The 22,368-nt window shown below is 44.7% G+C and overlaps 2 protein-coding genes across 7 annotated transcripts in view; both read right to left on the minus strand.

The window, feature by feature from the left end:
- Nucleotides 1-7,945, minus strand: part of fth1b (ferritin, heavy polypeptide 1b) — a 29,123-nt gene extending 21,178 nt beyond the window's left edge. Inside the window, 1 exon segment of the mRNA NM_001146488.1 lies at nt 7,912-7,945. The gene's annotated coding sequence lies outside the window, so the exon portion shown is untranslated.
- A 627-nt stretch (nt 7,946-8,572) lies between these two features.
- Nucleotides 8,573-22,368, minus strand: incenp (inner centromere protein). 6 transcript variants are annotated; one of them, XM_045687187.1, is made up of 18 exons: nt 22,163-22,368; nt 20,714-20,862; nt 19,230-19,337; nt 17,485-18,119; nt 17,022-17,073; nt 15,609-15,675; nt 15,188-15,335; nt 14,830-14,951; nt 14,556-14,693; nt 14,237-14,254; nt 13,460-13,690; nt 12,089-12,235; nt 11,407-11,564; nt 11,129-11,225; nt 10,668-10,892; nt 10,050-10,112; nt 9,406-9,559; nt 8,573-8,976 (listed from the first exon to the last, which is right to left on the minus strand). In XM_045687187.1, the coding sequence occupies exons 2-18, from the start codon at nt 20,851-20,853 to the stop codon at nt 8,792-8,794; spliced, it is 2,688 nt and encodes an 895-aa protein (XP_045543143.1). In that variant the 5' UTR covers nt 20,854-20,862; nt 22,163-22,368; the 3' UTR covers nt 8,573-8,791.

A 22,368-nucleotide genomic window follows, 5' to 3' on the forward strand; every position in this document is an offset into this window, starting at 1 on the left:
TCAAGCACACGGCCATGCAATCTCCATAGACAAACATTGGCAGTAGAATGGCCCGTACTGAAGAGCTCAGTGACTTTCAACATGGCACCGTCATAGGATGCCACCTTTCCAACAAGTCAGTTCATCAAATTTCTGCCCTGCTAGAGCTGCCCCCAGTCAACTGTAAGTGTTGTTATTGTGAAGTGGAAACGTCTAGGAGCAACAACGGCTCAGCCACGAAGTGGTAGGCCACACAAGCTCACAGAACGGGACCGGCGAGTGCTGAAGCACGTAAACATTTTCTGTCCTTGGTTGCAACACTCACTACCGAGTTACAAACTGCCTTTGGAAGCAAAGTCTGCACAAGAACGGCTCGTCTGGAGCTTCATGAAATGGGTTTCCATGACAGAGCAGCCTCACACAAGCCTACGATCACTATGCGCAATGCCAAGTATCGGCTGGAGTGGTGTAAAGCTCGCCGCCATTGGACTCTGGAGCAGTGGAAATGTGTTCTCTGGAGTGATGAATCGTGCTTCACTGATTTTGCAGTCCGACGGACAAATCTGGGTTTGGCGGATGCCAGGAGAACTCTACCTGCCCCAATGCATAGTGTCAACTGTAAAGTTTGGTGGATGAGGAATAATGGTCTGGGGCTGTTTTTCATGGTTCAGCTCCAGTCAAGGGAAATCTTAACGCTACAGCATACAATGACGATTCTGTGCTTCCCACTTCGTGGCAACAGTTTAGGGAAGGCCCTTTCCTGTTTCAGCATGACAATTCCCCCATGCACACACAAAGCGAGGTCCATACAGAAATTGTTTGTCAAGATCGGTGTGGAAGAACTTGACTGGCCTGCACAGAGCCCTGACCTCAACCCCATCGAACACCTTTGGAATGAATTGGAACAACTGCGAGCCAGGCCTAATCTCCCAACATCAGTTACCAACCTCACTAATGTTCTTGTGACTGAATTGAAGCAAGTCCCCGCAGCAATGTTTCAATATCTAGTGGGACGCCTTCCCAGAAGAGTGGAGGCTGTTATAGCAGAAAAGGGGCAATATAAACAAATATAAAAATAAAAGTCCATTAAAATAACATCAAATTAATCAGAAATACAGTGTACACATTGTTAATGTTGTAAATGACTATTGTAGCTGGAAACGGCAGATTTTTTATGGAATATCTACATAGGCGTACAGAGGTCCATTATCAGCAACCATCACTCCTGTGTTCCAATGGCACGTTGTGTTGGCTAATCCAAGTTTATAATTTTAAAAAGGCTAATTGATCATTAGAAAACACTTTTGCAATTATGTTAGCACAGCTGAAACACTGTTGTTCTGATTAAAGAAGCAATAAAACTGGCCTTCTTTAGACTAGTTGAGTATCTGGAGCATCAACATTTGTTGGTTCGATTACAGGCTAAAAATGGCCAGAAACAAAGATCTTTCTTCTGAAACTCGTCAGTCTATTCTTGTTCTGAGAAATGGAGGCTATTCCATGTGAGATCTCATACAACGTTGTGTACTACTCCCTTCAGAGAACAGCGCAAACTGGCTCTAACAAGAATAGAAAGAGGAGTGGGAGGCCCCGGTGCACAACTGAGCAAGAGGACAAGTACATTAGAGAGTCTAGTTTGAGAAACAGACGCCTCACAAGTCCTCAACTGGCAGCTTCATTAAATAGTACCTTCAAAACACCAGTCTCAACGTCAACAGTGAAGAGGCGACTCCGGGATGCTGGCCTTCTAGGCAGAGTTGCAAAGAAAAAGCCGTATCTCAGACTGGCCAATAAAAAGAAAAGATTAAGATGGGCAAAAGAACACAGACACTGGACAGAGGAAGAATTGGGGGAAAAAAAGTGTTATGGACAGACTAATGTAAGTTTGAGGTGTTCGGATCACAAAGAAGAACATTCGTGAGACTCAGAAAAAAATGAAAAGATGCTGGAGGAGTGCTTGGCGCCATCTGTCATCATGGTGGAGGCAATGTGATGGTCTGGGGCTGCTTTGGTGGTGGTAAAGTGGGAGATTTGTACAGGGTAAAAGGGATCTTGAAGAAGGACTCCATTTTGCAACGCCATGCCATACCCTGTGGACGGCGCTTAACTGGAGCCAATTTCCTCCTACGACAGGACAATGACCCAAAGGACAGCTCCAAACTATGCAAGAACTATTTAGGGAAGAAGCAGTCAGCTGGTATTCTGGTCTATAATGGAGTGGCCACCACCGTCACCGGATCTCAACCCTATTGAGCTGTTGTGGGAGAAGCTTGACCGTATGGTACGTAAGAAGTGCCCATCAAGCCAATCCAATTTGTGGGAGGTGCCTCAGGAAACATGGGGTGAAATCCCTTTCAGATTAGTGATGGGCAGTGACTCAGCTCGTTCGGCTCAGCTCGTTCGGCTCAGCTCGTTCGGCTCAGCTCGTTCGGCTCAGCTCACCAAAAAGAGTCGTCTCTTTTGGCTCCCAAATGGCTCTTTAATATATATATATATATATGTTTTTGTATTTTTTTCAAGTCAAACAGTTTGCGATAGTTTGACTATGATTGGTGTTAAACCGATTCTAATGAAATTATTAAATGAAATCATACTCTAGCTTTAACCACAATGTATTTAAAAATGCACTGGTTTGTTATGAAAAAAAGAATGCTATTAAACGTTTGCATTTAAAGTCTAACTTTTTTTTAATGTATATTAAATTATATTCCATTCTGTGTATCTTCCTGTCCATTGATGAACATAGGGGGTCCATCCACTCCGTCACATGTCCTGTGGTTACGTTTACTTCCTCTCTGGCGGCAGGCTGTGATTCGCTGCAGACCCTTTACACAAGAGTATCATTTGTGAGGCTGTCACATAGCTGAAGAGAGAGAACAGTAACTTATTAGTTCAGGTTCATGTTTTGTCTACTGATACTACATTCTCATCTATATATCTATATATATATATATATATATATCTATATATCTATATATATATATACATATATATAATACTGGATTAAATAATGATGTAGTAATAACTGCTTACTGTACACCTCTCTCCACTGCTCTCCACAGTGACCTGCTTAAAGGGTTACAGGACACCTCCTGCTCCACCACCTCCCATTCCTCTTGGATCAGAGCATCAACAGATGCATTGACAATGGCCAGGGTAGAGATGATGGCATTCTTTGACTCAAGAAACCGCTTCAACATATAAAATGTTGTTGAATTCCACCTTGTAGTGCAGTCTTGTTTAGGCCTCAGCTCAGGCATCCTCATCTGGCGTTGTGTGGACTTTAGTTTTTCAGCACCTACTGTGCTCCTGTGGAAGTATTCCACAGCTGCTTTCACTTTATCCACAGTGGGCTTCATCACCTTCAGAGTATCCTTTTACAAATCAGGTTGATTGTGTGGACAAGACATGGATGATGGGTCCATTTTAAAATTTTCATGGCTTTGGTTATGTTAGCTGCATTGTCGCTAAGACAACAGACCACTTTTCCATCTACTTGCCATTCTCTGGCCACTCTCAACAGTTCCTCTGCCAAGTTCTCTGAGGAACTTGGCAAAAGACAGCTAGACATTAAAAATTCTTCAATGAAGTGACATGTAACCGACATGTAAGATGTGGTTACCCTTGATGTCCAGCAGTCAGTGGTAAGGCAAACTGCAGTAGCTTTCTGGACTCTTTCCCCCACTGAAGCCTGTGTGCTCTCGTACAGTTGTGGAATAAGTGATTTAAGAAAGTGGTTTTCCTGCTTGGAAATGTGTACATTGGATAGTCTAATTGCTTTAATTTCTTAAACCTCTGTCCTCCACGATCGCAAATAGCTGGAAATCGGTGGCAATCATTTTAGCCGATGCAATATCAATTTGGCCTTGTTTTGATACAGACATAGACGTTTGGCATAAACTGGTCCATAGAAGACTGTGTTGCTGTGGGTGGCGGAGTAGGTCTACTGGACTGAGTGGATTCATGTCCACGTGTGGAGGTGCTGATTCCACCACTATCTCTAGCAGGTCTACTGGACTGAGTGGATACATCTCCACGTGTGGAGGTGCTGACTCCATCACTATCTCTAGCAGGTCTACTGGACTGAGTGGATACATCTCCACGTGTGGAGGTGCTGACTCCATCACTATCTCTAGCAGGTCTACTGGACTGAGTGGATACATCTCCACGTGTGGAGGTGCTGATTCCACCACTATCTCTAGCAGGTCTACTGGACTGAGTGGATACATCTCCACCTGTGGAGGTGCTGACTCTACCACTATCACTAGCAGACCCGCTAGTTTCTGGAAGCTCTGCTACAGCTAGCTTCACGGTTGGGTGCACAGTTCGCATCTGCCGCTGTAGGTTGTGCGTAGAACCGGCTTAATATGAGATTTTCTTTTGTCAAATTCTACACTGTTTTCTAACGTTGTCGACATTATTAAAATACATCCAAATGCTACTGTGCTTCCGATTCATTTTCCAGCTGTTGTTTTCACAGCTGTCCTTCCTCTCTCTCCTCGGCTGCTAAGTGTGTGACTGTGAGTGAGTTGGCTTTTTCACGCAACTTTGGTTCATTGGTTGACACTGCGTGTCTGATTGACAGGAATAACAGGTGAGGCTGTTAGAACGAATGTGTGTGCTTGAACATTTAGGCCTGTCTGCTCAGTCTATCTTATTTTATTACTTTTATCATTCTTTGAATTAGTTAATTATATTCATTTTAAATCTTTTGATTATTCATATATTTTTTTTTACACAATATTTTTATAAAAAGATTCGGCTCTTCTGATATGCGAGCCGGATCCCAATGTTCACCTACGAGAGCTCTTAGAGGCGACTCGTTCACGAACGACCCATCACTACTTCAGATTACCTCAACAAATTGACGACTAGAATGCCAAAGGTTCTGCAAGGCTGCAAATGGAGGAGTCTTTGATGAAAGCAAATTTTTAAGGACACAATTATTATTTCAATTAAAAATAATTTATTTATAACCTTGTCAACGTCTTGATGCTACAGTCGAAGTCGGAAGTTTATATCCAATCAGGTTGGAGTCATTAACACTCGTTTTTCAACCACTCCACAAAATTCTTGTTAACAAACTATAGTTTTGACAAGTCGGTTAGGACATCTACTTTGTGCATGACACAAATAATTTTTCCGACAATTGATTACAGACAGATTATTTCACTTATAATTCACTGTATCACAATTCCAGTGGGTCAGAAGTTTACATACACTAAGTCGACTGGTGCCTTTAAACAGCTTGGAAAATTCCAGAAAATGGTGTCATGGCTTTAGAAGCTTCTGATAGGCTAATTGACATCATTTGAATCAATTGGAGGTGTACCTGTGGATGTATTTCAAGGCATACCTACAAAGTTAGTGCCTCTTTGCTTGACATCATGGGAAAATCTAAAGAAATCAGCCAAGACCTCAGAAAAAAAATTGTAGACCTCTAAAAGACTGGTTCATCCTTGGGAGCAATTTCCAAACGTCTAAAGGTACCACGTTCATCTGTACAAACAATAGTACGCAAGTATAAACACCATGGGACCACGCAGCCATCATACCGCTCAGGAAGGAGACGCGTTCTGTCTCCTAGAGATGAACGTACTTTGGTGCGAAAAGTGCAAATCAATCTCAGAACAACAGCAAAGGACCTTGTGAAGATGCTGGAGGAAACAGGTACAAAAGTATCTATATCCACAGTAAAATGAGTCCAAAATCGACATAACCTGAAAGGCCACTCAGCAAGGAAGAAGCCACTGCTCCAAAACCGGCATAAAAAAGCCAGACTACGGTTTGTAACTGCACATGGGGACAAAGATCGTACTTTTTGGAGAAATGTCCTCTGGTCTGATGAAACAAAAATAGAACTGTTTGGCCATAATGACCATCGTTATGTTTGGAGGAAAAAGGGGGAGGATTGCAAGCCGAAGAACACCATCCCAACCGTGAAGCACAAGGGGTGGCAGCATCATGTTGTGTGGTAGCTTTGCTGCAGGAGGGACTGGTGCACTTCACAAAATAGTTGGCGTCATGAGGAAAGGAAAATGATGTGGATATATTGAAGCAACATCTCAAGACATCAGTCAGGAAGTTCAAGCTTGGTCGCAAATGGGTTTTCCAAATGGACAATGACCCCAAGCATAATTCCAAAGTTGTGGCAAAATGGCTTAAGGACAACAAAGTCAAGGTATTGGAGTGGCCTGAAAAAGCGTGTGCGAACAAGGAGGCCTACAAACCTGACTCAGTTACACCAGGTCATTCCGGAGGAATTGGCCAAAATTCACCCAACTTATTGTGGGAAGCTTGTGGAAGGCTACCCGAAACATTTGACCCAAGTTAAACAATTTAAAGGCAATGCTACCAAATACTAATTGAGTGTATGTAAACTTCTGACCCACTGGGAATGTGATGAAAGAAATAAAAGCTGAAATAAATCATTCTCTCTACTATTATTCTGACATTTCACATTCTTAAAATAAAGTGGTGATCCTAACTGACCTAAGACAGGGCATTTTTACTAGGATTAAAATGTCAGGAATTGTGACAAACTGAGTTTAAATGTATTTGGCTGAGGCGTATGTAAACTTCCGACTTCAACTGTATATACACACACACACACATTTTGTGGGACGCGCTGTATATTGTAAAATTCTACTGCACGACAGACCACACACACCATTTAATATCCAGCATACTCATTTACATGTTAGTATTATTAGAACAACAAGCTGAATCTGTAAAATAAAGAGAGACATTATTTGGTTACAACACAGAAGATGTTGGTGAAGAACCACAGGGCTACGCCACGATAACTTGGACAGGCAAGTCATTTCTCCTGGAAGTCTCGCCCACTAACGTTACCATAGTCAACTATCTGGTAATCCCTTAGGATACGAGGACGGCGTCTCTTTTTTTAAACTAAATTAAAAACGGACATATCTTGTAATTGAATAAAATAGTAAGGTGGTCAATAACTGGGGGCCTATAATACGGCACAGTTTTTTGCTAAACAGTATTATTGACTGTATGTTTTGTTTACTCCATGTGTAACTGTGTTGTTTACTCCATGTGTAACTGTGTTGTTTACTCCATGTGTAACTGTGTTCTAGGCCATGTTCTGTTATAATCTCTACCCCGGCACAGCCAGAAGAGGACTGGCCACCCCTCATAGCCTGGTTCCTCTCTAGGTTTCTTCCTAGGTTCCTTGCCTTCCTAGGGAGTTTTTCCTAGCCACCGTGCTTCTACACCTGCATTGCTTGCTGTTTGGGGTTTGAGGCTGGGTTTCTGTACAGCACTTTGAGATATCAGCTGATGTAAGAAGGGCTATATAAATACATTTGATTTGATTTGTTTATTCCATGTGTAACTGTGTTGCTGTATGTGTCAAACTGCTTTGTTTTATCTTGGCCAGGTCGCAATTGTAAATGAGAACTTGTTCTCAACTAACCTACCTGGTTAAATAAAAGGTTAAATAAATAAATAAAAACCCGCTTATCAAAAAGCTGATCGTAGTAACGTTAGTATTTCCACTGAAATGTCAAACATGCTAAATGCTAACCGGTTAGCTAACATTTTTTACGACACCAATAAATCACAAAAAACATTGATGGCTTGATCACAAGGTGATATATTTGTTAAACGCTGTAGAATATGCCGATAATACGGGTTTACAACGTCCTTAGCTAATAATAACAGCTCGGATATTTAACGAGGTTTTTAACTTTAGTTATCTAGTTTATTTCGCCTGCTCCCTTATGATCCATGACAAGGCGCTTATAAAACTAGTCAAGGTTATTGTCGCTAACAGGTAACGTTAGCTATCTAGTAGCAGAGGTGCAAAAGTGGATCAATAATGCAACGAATAATGCAATAAATACAGCCCGGTAATAATAATATTATACAGCTATAGTAGAAATGACAGTAGAAACACCCTGTTACCTCGGGAGGTGTATGAAGGTCTGCTGCTCGACTCTCTCCAGATGGTTTCCACTCATCCAGTTAAATAAAAGGTTAAATACATGAATAATATAAAGGCTGTGTTGACTGGGTGAGTTTGTTTCTGACGGACTACAGCATCACCTACCCTTTTTTTTTTCAGAATTAAAGTCCTCAACACTGCCAAAACATGTTCATTTTAAAATGCTGTAGTGTAGTCCCATCTCCATATTTATAAAATGTAAAAACAGAATGTAGTGCTCCTTAATGCGTTATAAATCACAATTCAATAAATGCATATTTACAGCGCTGTAATAAAAAGGAGTCAGGGATACAAAAACAGATTATATCCGTATTCACATTTGTGAGCTACTTGTATGTATGAGATATACCTGATTATTTTTTTCTCAATGTGCAGAAAATGTATTTTATTGTAAATGATATTGTTACACTATATAGAATAACGTTTGTGGTTAGTTGAAATCACCAGCTATTTCTGCACAGATGAGTGACTCATGTTTAACCCACAAGTCCCTTGTTTTTTTTTTAATAAATTGGTTGTACAGTTACCTTCCAAGTTGTGATCCTTGACTGTTAAATAGTTTCGATGGATTTCCCTTCATGCGAACAACTTTTTTTTTTTTAAATGACCATCTTCAAAAAGTTGGAGATGTTAAATCCATTTTATTCAGAAGAAATTTTAATTTATACAAGATTTATTTTTTAAAAGAATTAAAAGAGGAAAAAAAAAAGGTAAAGAAAAAGTTGTACACTAACTGAACTTCTCTTCCAAGTGTCCACCAGCTATTCTTAATATAATACATGAAAGAACGAACATAACCAAAATGAAAAATAAAACCAATTTTATCCCAGTTCCCAGTGTTTAAAGGGGTAGAGCTCCCATTCGAGGTGGTGAGTGCCAGACAGCAGAGCTGGTACGCTTAAAGTAGCGAGGTTTGCTCTTGCAGAAGATGCGGTCCAACTTTGGCGGTTCAATCGCCCCGTAGTGAGAGTCCACGTCAGCTGGGTGGAAATATTGCTTCATCATCGACTGCTTCAGTTGGTTGCCTAGAGGGGAGGGAAGAATGAGTTCACTTTTAGCATCACGACTAAGGCCTTGTAGGTATTAAAAGCTGGTACTTTGCCATCATGCTTCCAGTCGTTGTGCTAATGGCTAGTTAGCAACGGCACCATAAACTCTTAACTTTCCTTCAAACTGCGCAGAGACATTAAAATGACATCCATGAGTTCACCTGACTCTGGGTATGTAGAAACCCCCCCCCCACCAGCTTTATTACCAAAATCTCAAACTATTCCTTTAAGAGCACAGTAAAAAAGGCATCAACGAGGCCTTGTGCGGAGGGGTTACGCACCCGCGTGTTGCTACGAGGCCTTGTGCGGAGGGGTTACGCACCCGCGTGTTGCTACGAGGCCTTGTGCGGAGGGGTTATGCACCCGCGTGTTGCTACGAGGCCTAAATAAGTCAGTAAAACGTACCCTCAGCCCATGTGGGGATGGGTTTCCTTGGTGCGGATTCGTCATCGGTAGAGTCATCACTGTTCTGATCCATCCCATAGTCCTCAGGGTTGGTGTTGAGAACAACAGGCTTGTTGCCCCCCTTAGGAGTGATCTCATATGACTGGGGAGACTGCTGCAGGAAGACAAAGACAAAAATCTGGGATTACATACACACGTGTTTATCATTTATTCTTCTCTTAGAATTAAAACAGACAAGTTGGTGTGATTTCTGCACCTAGCTAAGGTTGGATGGATCTCTAGGTTTCTTCCTAGGTTTTGGCCTTTCTAGGGAGTTTTTCCTAGCCACCGTGCTTCTACACCTGCATTGCTTGCTGTTTGGGGTTTTAGGCTGGGTTTCTGTACAGCACTTTGAGATATCAGCTGCTGTAAGAAGGGCTATATAAATACATTTGATTAGATTGATAAAGTAGGTCCAGCCACATTAGAAGTCACATTGAGAGTGAGTCCTCATCTCCTACAACAGACGAGACTTATTTCCATTTATCAGATGCTTTTATCATCCAAAGCGACTTAGTCATGTTTGGGAATCGAACCCAACAACCCTGGCGTTGCAAGCGTCACGCTCTACCGACTATGGCTCTAACGGAGAGTGTTATCCATACCTCGATATCCACTGTGACGTTGAGGACTCCTCCCTTCCCTACAGGCGTCTTCAACACCACGGGCTATAGGAGGGAACAGGAGAAGTGCACACGAACATCGGTCTATACATTCTACCACAGGATCAATATCCTCCAATGAGATACACAAGACTTTGCAGAGATTAGGAAAATTATTACTGACAAACCATTAGGCTTCAACTCCTTCCAGCCGCAAGGGACAAATAGGAAGGGGGAAAAAAAGTTTACATTGAAAACAATGGAGGCGCCATGTAATCACAAGCGCCCCTTCCTCGATGTTATAGTCATATGTTGGGGCCAATCCCACCTCTTCCCCCGTGGCCCGACACCAGGGTCCCCCACCCAAACCGGAAGCCAACAAATTGTCATCGTTGGACAAAACACCAGGAAAATCAACACCAAGTGATTTTCATTTTCGAAATCTGTTCCCAAGTATTCCCACGCATATCTAGTCGATGCTCTCTGCTCCCTAGTGGAGATCTGAGAGGATTTGATTGGTCTAAGCAATATGGTGAAACTCCCACCTAACATATCAGAGGACAAGTGGAGCTACTACCAGATTGATTTTTACCTGTCAAAGTAGAGAAGAAGTGTTCTCACCTGAACTTCAGCAGTCAGGTGGCTCTTAGCGGCTTCTCGCTGTCGCTCCGCGAGTCTCTCAGCTTCTCGCTGTCTCTCCGCGAGTCTCTCAGCTTCTCGCTGTCGCTCCGCGAGTCTCTCAGCTTCTCGCTGTCGCTCCGCGAGTCTCTCAGCTTCTCGCTGTCGCTCCGCGAGTCTCTCAGCTTCTCGCTGTCTCTCCTCCTCAGCCTGCCTCTGTTGCTCCTCCTATTGACAGAATAAAAATTAATGTTTCATTTGTACTTCAACCTACCGTTAGCGTCTTCTAACCGAAAGTGTACATGTACAAAGTCCCCGATATTAACACCTTTTAAATGTTATGTACAAATCTGAAAGTAACTTCAAACCAAGTCTACACAATGTTTAAGACAGGAACAGACATGTTAAATGAATGGTTAATCCAAACAAGACAAGACAGGTATGGTTGAAGCTGCATGACTTACCTTCTTCCTCTTCTCCAACTCTCTCCTCTCCTTCTCCCGGGCAGCTCTCTCCACTTCTCTCTGAAGAGCAATGGCCTTCTCTCTCTCTACCCGCTCCCTGAAACAGACACAATATTCAGCAGCAGCCTTCTCCGTCTCCACATTAAAAAAAAAAAATTCACAGTCCAAAGCTTCGAACATCAACAATAAACGATGGCAATTGCCAGTTTGATAGAAGATCAAACAAAAGCCCGTTTTACAAATCAGCAGTTGTGGTAATTCCGTAAGAGGAAGACTACCTCTCGGCGGATGCTTGTCTGTCTCTCTCCAGTTCTCGTTCTAGTTCCTTCTTCAGCTCCAGGGCTCGTCGGGCCTCAGTCATCTTACGAGCCCTCTCCTGCTCTTCTTCGGCTCTCCTCTTTGCCTGCAGCTCCTGCTGACGCTTCTCCTCCTCCTCCTGGGTCAAGGGTCAAACATTTAACAATCCACATATGCCTTCAAGGAGGCATCCAAGTCAATTAAATTATTATTATTTTTTTTAACACAAAAACACCCCAACAAAATGGCTGTCCTTGGGGCTGGTCTAGCGGGCAATGTCAAGACTGGGTACGGATTCTACCTCTCCTATGGGCGGCATTCTGTCTACCTCTCCAATATCTGCATATTACAAAATAAATCCTACTACTACTACTACTACCGTTAACTGGAAATGACACAACGACAAGGCTCCAGTTGAACAAAGTTTACTATACCGTATGAACACACTACAAGGTAGCCATTACACTCTCGGGCTAGGTCCATCAACAACAAGACTCTCTGCGCAGGCGCACACTTGACTTACTGATGGCCCCGTAATAACAGAAATATAGGGATACCTAAAACATGAACTTAACAACAACAACTACTACTACTAATAAATGGAAAGTAGAAGGAAAAAAAAAAAGCTTAAGTTCAACATAAACAATGGTAGGAGTGTCTTACAGACTGTTGAATCTTCCTTCTCCTGGCGTCCTCCTCCATCTTTCTCCTCAGTTCCAGCTCCTCCTGGCGTTTGGTGGCCATCTTCTTTTTGGCTTTCTCCTCCGCCACGCGCTCTACTCGCAGCTGTTTTACGAAAACAAGAGTTTCCTATTGGACAAGTTCAGATAGTGTCTCCCCTTTGCACTCGACTGTAAGGCGGTTTGTGCCCAAATGAACACGACCGCATTACCGTAGCTTCACCTCTGCGTCAGATGTCACCCGTTCATCATTCAGTAAAGTGGTGTTTCTCGTCCGCATCTCGCCCGGCCCCGTTTCTCGTCCGCATCTCGCCCCGCCCCGTTTCTCGTCCGCATCTCACCCCGCCCCGTTTCTCGTCCGCATCTCACCCCGCCCGTCCGCATCTCGCTCCGTTTCTCGTCCGCATCTCGCCCCGTCCCGTTTCCGTCCGCATCTCGCCCCGCCCCGTTTCCCGTCCGCATCTCGCCCCGCCCCGCTTCTCGTCCGCATCTCGCCCCGTCCCGCTTTCGTCCGCATCTCGCCCGCTTCTCGTCCGCATCTCGCCCGCCCGCATCTCGCCCGCCCGCATCTCGCCCCGCCTCGCATCTCGTCCGCATCTCGCCCCGCTTCGTCCGCATCTCGCCCGCTTTCGTCCGCATCTCGCCCCGCTTCGTCCGCATCTCGCCCCGCCCGCTTTCGTCCGCATCTCGCCCGCCTTTCGTCCGCATCTCGCCCGCCCGCTTTCGTCCGCATCTCGCCCGCTCCGCTTCGTCCGCATCTCGCCCGCTCCGCTTCGTCCGCATCTCGCCCGTCCCGCTTCGTCCGCATCTCGCCCGTCCGTTTCGTCCGCATCTCGCCCCGCCCGTTTCGTCCGCATCTCGCCCCGCCCGCTTCGTCCGCATCTCGCCCCGCCCGCATCTCGTCCGCATCTCGCCCGTCCCGCATCTCGCCCGTCCGCATCTCGCCCGCTTTCGTCCGCATCTCGCCCCGCCCGTTTCGTCCGCATCTCGCCCCGCCCGCTTCTCGTCCGCATCTCGCCCCGCCCCGCATCTCGTCCGCATCTCGCCCCGCTTCTCGTCCGCATCTCGCCCCGCTTCTCGTCCGCATCTCGCCCCGCTTCTCGTCCGCATCTCGCCCCGTTTCGTCCGCATCTCGCCCGCTTTCGTCCGCATCTCGCCCCGTTTCGTCCGCATCTCGCCCGCTTTCGTCCGCATCTCGCCCGTTTCGTCCGCATCTCGCCCGTTTCGTCCGCATCTCGCCCCGTTTCTCGTCCGCATCTCGCCCCGTTTCTCGTCCGCATCTCGCCCCGTTTCTCGTCCGCATCTCGCCCCGTTTCTCGTCCGCATCTCGCCCCGTTTCTCGTCCACATCTCACCTTGTCGTGTTTCTCATCAATCTGAAGCATCTTCTGCTCAATCTTCTTTTTTTTCTCCTCCTCTTTCTGTTCCTCCTTCACCCGGGCCTCGACAACCCTCCGCAGCCGTTCATCCCTCTTCTTCTTCATCTCTTCCTGTTTTCTCCTCTTGTCTTCGTCCATCTTCTTCTTCCTCTCTTCTTCTTGCTCTTGCTTCTTCTTTAGTGCTTCCAGTTTCAGGCGTTCTCTTTCCTAGAAGAAAATTACACTTAGGAATCTGATAAGAGTTACATGGCATTAAAAATGTTTATTTTTTTATATATATATTTTTTTTTTACATTCTAGTGGCATCTCATTTGGGACTGAGTGAAATCCGTGGTAGTATTAAATGGAAACGGGAGCCCATGAAGAGGGAATAAGATTAATACGGGACTAAAGGCACCACGGGTGATTTCTAAAATAAAACCCATCCTGAAGGGCACCTAGACACATTTGCAGCGGGGGGGGAAGGCCAAGTCCTTGTATTTCATTTAGTTAGTGAGGAGGCAAACGTATGTCCTTGCAAAGAGCCGGTAAAGCGCTTGATGTGTGTAGGTGCCCTAAAAACACATTAGACATAAATCTGATGAAATCTAAAAATCACAAAAGCCCCAGCCTTTGTTGCCCCTTTAGAACCCAACGTTAACTCGAGATGGTGTGGGGGGACGACAAGTGGCGTGTACCAGTTAGAGCACACAAATACCAAACACCCCCCCCCCCCCACTCACACATACCACACCATATTACTCTGATACATACCACTACACCACAGCCTGACTGTAGAGGGGACAGGGAAAGAGAGATCCAATTAACAAGGCTACATATGTTGTCTGGTAACATTGTGATTTGATTTTCAAAACTTCCTAAACGTTTGGCAATTTTTTTTTTTTTTTAAGATCACAAAATGGTTATGATGTGATCATGACAACATAGAGGGGCGAGAGAGAGAGAGATGGGCCAATTTTAATGATATTTGAGGATAATGTCACGAAGGCAGGGAATTATTCAGGAAATATCACGTCGCAAAAAAATAAATAATTGGGGAGCCCCTAAAACGAATAGTGATCTGTAGACTAACCTTGAGGTCGGCTCTGCCTGGCGTGGTGTGTTTAATGAAGGACTTCATGACCGTGTTGCGACCCAGAGAGCTCGGGGTCATCATCAGCATCTGGTTCTTCTGGACAGTGTGGAGGAATGACCTCATGTTGGGCCTCACCTACAGTAGACAACATCAAATCAAATGTATTTTTATAGCCCTTCTTACATCAGCTGATATTCTCAAAGTGCTGTACAGAAACCCAGCCTAAAACCCCCAAACAGCAAGCAATGCAGGTGTATATCTTGGTTCTTACACTCTGGCTCTTAACAGGAGGCGATGGCTTCTTCCTTGGGCTCTGGAATTCATCGGCAGCTGCTCTGCGCTTGGCACTGAGACGAGGACCCAGACTTGACGGTGGCTTCTTACCACTGCCATCTAAAGAACACAAACCTGTTAACCCACCAATACATCTAAATACCTTTGCCACACACACACACACACACGTTGGCTACATGGCCCTCCCTCTCTAAAGCATAGCTGTAACCTATTGACGTTATAAACATGATTCAGAAGAAAGGGGGAGATATATTTATGCATGTACGTGGCGCAGCTTCGGTATGTGTGCCAGTCTTTGCTGATGAGTGTGTGTGTGAGTTAATGACGGTCTGCACCTGATCCAGAGTCTGGCGTGGCGGTCTTGGCTTTGCTGATGATGGAGGCTGGCGGCGGCATGGTGGGAGTGGTCTGGGCCATGGAGCGAGTGAAGCGACGAACTTCTGCAACACTGAGAACCCCTGGGTGGTTCTGCACCGTGTTCTCCTGCTCAAATAAAAAAATAAAAATAATTAGGGAATAATTTCACTATGATCATCAATATATTTACATGAGGAACAGAGAGAAACAGTAGAGACAGACAGACATCAACTACTCAAAAATCAGGATTGGGGGGGGGGTCAATTCCATTTCAGGAAGTAAATGAGGAACATCTGAATTTGAATTTTCCTTCTACATCGTGTATTGACCCTAAGCCTGATATAAAAAAGGATATTTTAGATAAATGTATCATTCGGGTACAATGTGGATGTTTCCTACCTCGGGAGAAGAAGTCTCAGGAGCTGGGCTGTCAGTATCAGTCTTTGCAGGCTCCTCTGACAACACCCTGCCATAGACAACAGCGTAATCAGATGCATAATAACCTAGGGTGTATTCATTAGTCGCACACCGTTACAAAAAAAAAAAGTTTCACAAGCAACAACAACAAAAAAGTGCAACGAAAACGTTCTGTTGGACAAATTCAGGTCGTTTCCCGCCCTGGTTTTTGTTCAGTTTGCGTCTGTTAGATTCCGTTCAGTTCTTAATGAATACCCCCCCCCTTTGGTCTGGGTGTAGCCGGTGTGAAATGGCTAGCTAGTTAGCGGTGGTGTAGCCGGTGTGAAATGGCTAGCTAGTTAGCGGTGGTGTAGCCGGTGTGAAATGGCTAGCTAGTTAGCGGTGGTGTAGCCGGTGTGAAATGGCTAGCTAGTTAGCGGTGGTGTAGCCGGTGTGAAATGGCTAGCTAGTTAGCGGTGGTGTAGCCGGTGTGAAATGGCTAGCTAGTTAGCGGTGGTGCGCGCTAATAGCGTTTCCAATCAGGTGACGTCACTCGCTCCGAGACCTGAAGTGGTTGTTCCCCTTTGCTCTGCCGCTGCTTTTGTGGCTCGATGGGTAACGATGCTTCGTGGGGGTGTCAGTTGTTGATGTGTGCAGAGGGTCCCTGGTTCGAACCCAGGTTGGGGCGAGGAGAGGGACGGAAAGCTATACTGTTACATAGGCTTGGGCAGTATCCAGATTGTCATACCGACCTTGTGCCGTACTAGGACATTCGGTAATACCGGCACTGAACACAAGGGGGCGCTATTGTAACCCGAAGGTTAGCAACTAAAATATTAGACAGTTTGCTGCGCGCACAAAACAAATATTAAAAACAGCAAGGCTCTTGATCCAGGATCACTGTTAGCAAGCTAAACTAGCTAACTAGCTTCTAAATTAGCAGACCATACGCCACAAGTACAGAGCATTTAGCACATTCTAGACAGTTTAACTTTAGAGGTATAAGATATTTAGCTGACCAACAGTTAGTTGTGAATTCCATCCTGTAACTAGACCATCTCCTCCGGTCTCTCGTCGGCGCGCGCTTGTAAAACAAAAAAACACTGGGAACTATGGTAACAGGTGAAATGAAGAACCCCATCTGCTTTATCTCCTAACATATTGTTGACTGCAGGTATTTACTTAAAAAAGTTGCTATCAATATTCACATTTTTATATAAATAAATGTAAATAGTTAACAGTATTGTAAAATCACCTCATGGCTATTTCCAAAAATCCCGGTATACCGCCCAAGCCTACCGTAGTCTACATCATTCACATACCAATTACAACAGGCGTCTTTATACATTCAGACAAGACAATGGTTGATAAAAAAATAAAATAAATAAGTTGACCTAATAAAATGTTTTCACTCACCCATCAGTCTGCACCTGGACCTCATGTCCATCAGTTTCCATCCACACATCTTCTACAGCGGACAGAAAAAAACAATACTATCACTCATTAGCACAGTAATATACACACACACATTTACATCATTTAGCAGACGCTCTTATCTATCTATATCTATATATAATTACATTGTCAAGGCATAATATGTAGAGATAAATTGCAAAAAAACAAAAAAAAAGGCACTCAACTCAGACTAAGCGTAGCGGTAAATTAGTAATCTGAGGGGGGGGCTGCACACCAAACCATATCGCTCACATCCAGTGGAGGCTGCTGAGGGAGGGAGAATCATGATAAATGGCTGGAATAGAGTCAACGGAAAAGTATGAAACATCAAAAAGACGCGTTTGACACCATTCCAGGAATTAGTATGAGCCTTCCTCCCCCTCCGGCAGCCTCCACCGCTCACAAATCATATCTCGTCACTCACCGTGCCCGCTGACGTCACTGCTGCAGGCGGAGCTACCCATACGAGCCTTCTTCTTCAGGAAGGATCTCCTGGAGGCTCTGCGGACAGACTCCTGGGTCATGCTGTGTCTCAGCCCCGCCAGGGAGCGTCGCACGGTCAGGGAGTGTCTCACGGAGCTCCTCCTGGGACCCGGGGGCGTGGCGCCGGCAGCGATGGCTATCTTAGTGGCGGTGCGGCTCGGAGAGCGCTCTGGGTCGGGGTTCGTCTGGAGCTCTGCTGAACGCCGCTCCGAGGCAGAGATCTTGACTATGGCTTCAGCTACGTGATTCTGGGTCTGAGGAGGTGTTAGACACGGGGGCTGGGAGGTGACAAGGCTGGACGACTCCTTCTTCCTCTCAGCTTCCTCGGGCTGCATCCTCTCCTCCTGGATGTGTTTGCCAGAAGCCTCCATCTCCTTTGGCTCCTCCTGCTGAGAGTTGGTGGTCTGAGCGGGTGCTGCCGCCTCAGGCTGTGTAGTCTGTTTGGCTCTGCGGGAACGAGGGGGCTTGATGATCTCTTCCAGTGTGAACGGAGATCCTCCATCATCCTCGGCTATCAGGTTCAGGGAGGTGGACACAGAGGAGCGACGCAGGTTGCTGCGTTTACCCTTTGAGAAGCTGCAGGGATGACAAAGATAGCATTATAGCGGGGGAGGCGTTACGGCAGACGGGGGAGGCGTTACGGCAGACGGGGGAGGCGTTACGGCAGACGGGGGAGGCGTTACAGCAGACGGGGGAGGCGTTACGGCAGACGGGGAGGCGTTACGGCAGACGGGGAGGCGTTACGGCAGACGGGGAGGCGTTACGGCAGACGGGGAGGCGTTACGGCAGACGGGGAGGCGTTACAGCAGACGGGGGGAGGCGTTACAGCAGACGGGGGGAGGCGTTACAGCAGACGGGGGGAGGCGTTACAGCAGACGGGGGGAGGCGTTACAGCAGACGGGGGGAGGCGTTACAGCAGACGGGGGGAGGCGTTACAGCAGACGGGAGGCGTTACAGCAGACGGGAGGCGTTACAGCAGACGGGAGGCGTTACAGCAGACGGGAGGCATTATAGCAGACGGGAGGCATTATAGCAGACGGGAGGCATTATAGCAGACGGGAGGCATTATAGCAGACGGGAGGCGTTATAGCAGACCTCATTGGTTTTCACAAAGATACAAACCCATGAGGGTGCTTGAAAGATGAACGAGGACAGATTAATTAAAAGATCGTTTGAGTTGTTTCCCCATTTTTTATTTGTGGATTAGTCGTCAGGATTAGAGAAAAACTATTTTGTATGACCTCGGGTCAAAATTCTTTCAAAGAACCAGCTAAAAAAAGGACAACCATATGGATGTCAGTTAAAAAAAATAAACTTACTGTTCATCTTACAGAACAAAACTAAATACGTGTTTTAACCCGTCCTCAAATTAATATTGTAGGTTCACAGTTAGTTTTGGTATTTAAACCTGTGTGTCATTAACGTGCCTGGTGGGGTAAAATTATAATGTACACGATGAAGGTCACATGCGGGACCGGTCTAGTCAGGATGTTACTCTGTTTATTGTTAAGGTCAAATTCCTGGTACATGCTCTTGGTGAATGGAGATGATTCTGATTCCTATAGTAAAATGTACAGTGTCACATGAAGACTGACCAGATGGAAGTTGATAAAAAAAAAAAAAAAAGGCTGTTCTGTCTGAGACTTAGAAACCTACTGTAGTAGTAAAACTAACACAATAACTTACCGTCTCTTGGTACGGTTCTCATTCTGACCCACGGATAGACGCTTCCTACGGTTGCTCTTCTTCTGCGACGGAGTCTTTGGCATCAATTCTGGCTCCGCACTGAAGTCACTGAGATAGGAAGGAAAATAAAAATGTGAATATGATTGGTTCTGGAGAAGAAGGGGGAAAAATATTGTGAATATACAAAACATTAAGAACATCTGCTCTTTCCATGACAGACTATCCAGGTGAAAAGCTATGATCACTTATTGATGTCACTTGTTAAATCCACTTCAATCAGTGTAGATAAAGAAGGAGGAGACAGTTTAAAGAATGATTTTTTTTTAAGCCTCAAAACAATTGAGACATTAATTGTGTGTGTGTGCCATTCAGAGGGTGAATGGGGCAAGACAAAAGATTCAAATGCCGGGGTATGGTAGTAGGTGACATGCACACCGGTCTGTGTCAAGAACTGCAATGCTGCTGTGTTTTTCCACACTCAGTTTTCAGTCAACTTGACACAACTGTGGAAAGCATTGGGCGTCAACCATTGCCAGCATTCCTGTGGAACGCTTTCAGCACCATGTTGCGACGTATTGAGGTTGTTCTGAGGGAAAAGGGGGGCTGACAACTAAATATTAGGAAGGTCCTAATGTTTCATATGGCTCTGAAGAGACGGGTCAACTGTTGCAGTATGAATCCTTCTGGCCATCATTACAAATTACAGTAGCTACAGATTGTTACACCAGATAATGTGATTTGATTACTGGGAGTTACAGGTTAGGTACTATTTGGTGTAGGGCTGTCCCCGATAAAAAAATAATGTATTGGTTGGGGGCCTTCCATGTGGCGCAGCGGTCTAAGGCACTGCGTAGAGGCGTCACTACATATCCGGGTTCGATCCCGGGCTGTGTCGCAGCCGGGCCGCAACCAGAAGACCCATGAAGCTGCGCACAATTGACCCAGCGTAATCTGTGTTAGGGGAGAGTTTGGCCGGCTGGGATGTGCTTGTCCCGGCGCGCTCACACACGCTGGCTTTGGTCGCCAGCTGTACGGTGTTTCCTCTGACGCATTTATGCGGCTGACTTCCGGGTTAAATGAGCAGTGTGTCGGCTTGGCAGGGTCGTTTTTCAGGGGGACTCACGGTTCTCAACCTTCGACTCTCCTGAGTCCGTATGGGAGTTGCAGCGATGGGACAAGACTAACTCTCAATTGGATATCACGAAATTGGGGAGCAAAATAAACAAATTTAAAAAATCATGCCCATAAAACTAAAAAAGGTTTGGTCGGACGCTATTTCTTTACAGTGTATTTTTCCATATATACACAGTATAAACCCATACTATGCATTTTAATCAAATCAACTATATGTACCGTGCTTGTATAATGCTTTAAGCGCACGGTTTGAACAAAATAATTACGACACAAATGACTAGAAGAAGTCCGACCAATGGATTTGATTCTGACGGGGTCTTTTTTCACCCTGTAAACTTCAGTCCTCCTACCTTGAGAACATGCGGTTGGCTTCCTGCTGGATCTCTTCGAGCCACACCATGTGGACATTTTCTATCTCGTTGGCGAACTCCTGAATCTTCCCATTAAACATCTGCATCAGGGTATGAGTCGACGACAGTACAGAGGTCATGGTTGCGACCTGGTGAAAATAAAAACAGGGGGAAAAAATCAAATTGTTTTCAAACGTTTGATGGGATGGTGAAACCTCCACACAAAACTCTAACGCTTCAACTAAATTGGCCAGCAGTTACATTTTAACGAGGAAGGCCAACAACAACAACAAAAAACCTTCAAAACGGTGACATTTTGCGTACATAACAAAATATTGTACAAGTCGAAACATCTGACACAAAGACACATGTAGGAGGGGAAAAAACGAAGAGACACGATAACAATTCCAAACAATCCAATACCTCAAACATTACCTACAAAACAGAAACGTTACATTTAACCAAATGTTCATTGACACCTTGCGTGCAGTAACAAAATGGCTAACTAGTTAGCTAACTTTAACTAGCTACCATTTTTTGAATTTTCGAGCTAACCCGCGCATTTCCGCAAACTCAAGTAACGTTAGACTACGGTCGTGGATCCTAGCTTTAACGTAACCAGTCTCCCGGACAACTTTGTTAGCAGCTAGCTAAATATATATATATATATATCCTGTAATAATATGTAAAGTAAAATCAGATCATGTTGTAAGAAACAAGATAATCAGTGTTGCCTTAGCAATCTAGCGAGTTGTTGTTGAGATTTTAAAAGTCAAAGATGGCTAGCTAACGATAGCCACACACAAAAAAAAACTTCCATACCATAAAACTCCTCCAGTTTTCGAGAAAAATAAAAATCCGTTTCGCTTCAATAGCAGTTCACTCTATAATACAGGTGACCTCAACAATCTTTCTATATATATATATATTAAATTGTAATATCCGCCATTTATTTCTCTGCAAAACGACAACAAAGTAACGTTAGTCCGACTTGACTTCAACAGCCGCTGAAAACCGTTTAAATTGTTCCGAGCTGTCTAAGCGAATCAGGGACGGGTTTGTAATGACGTGTCAGCCTCTGCTCCTCCCACCGACCAATAGGATTGAAAGAGGAAGTGTCGGAGCGGGGCGGAGTCTTTTCATGATTCAAACCAGCCAATCACGGGAGAGTTCTTTTTTTATTCCTGATATTAAGCAAAAAAATTAATAAAATGAAGTCTGAGGTTATTAATAACACAAGGGGGATAGGAGATGTTATACCTTTTGTTCTATGATTTAGTTTACATGATATTTATGAATTATGAAGCCTTTATGTGCTTTATATTTTTTTTTTACTTTTTTTTTTTAAATGACATAATTTCTTTAAAATACACAAAAAGTGACGTTAGTTGATTAAGATTATATCATAGAACAAAACGTATATCTCCTAAACCTGTGTTTACCACATACCTTTATCGTTTATCCAAAAACGCCATTCATTTTCTCCATAGGACTTTACTACGTGCAACAATTTTAGTAGTCATCACTGCATTCTCATCCAGAAAGTTGCTTGGCCCTCTACGATGTCACGTAGGTTGATACATTGCTATGTTTTCATTTATAAAGCCCTTTTACAAAAAAATCCCACTGTACCAAACATCATTACTAAACATCAG

Source organism: Salmo salar, chromosome ssa10 (assembly GCF_905237065.1).
Source record: "Salmo salar chromosome ssa10, Ssal_v3.1, whole genome shotgun sequence".
In the NCBI taxonomy this organism is placed as follows: Eukaryota; Metazoa; Chordata; class Actinopteri; order Salmoniformes; family Salmonidae; genus Salmo; species Salmo salar.

Coding starts and splice junctions, on each gene's coding strand:
- incenp (XM_045687186.1), bottom strand. Junction 14,952..15,187: donor CACGCCAGACTCTGGATCAG/GTGCAGACCGTC, acceptor TGTGTTCTTTAG/ATGGCAGTGGTAAGAAGCCA. Junction 9,560..10,049: donor ACGTCACAGTGGATATCGAG/GTATGGATAACA, acceptor GTCTTCCTGCAG/CAGTCTCCCCAGTCATATGA.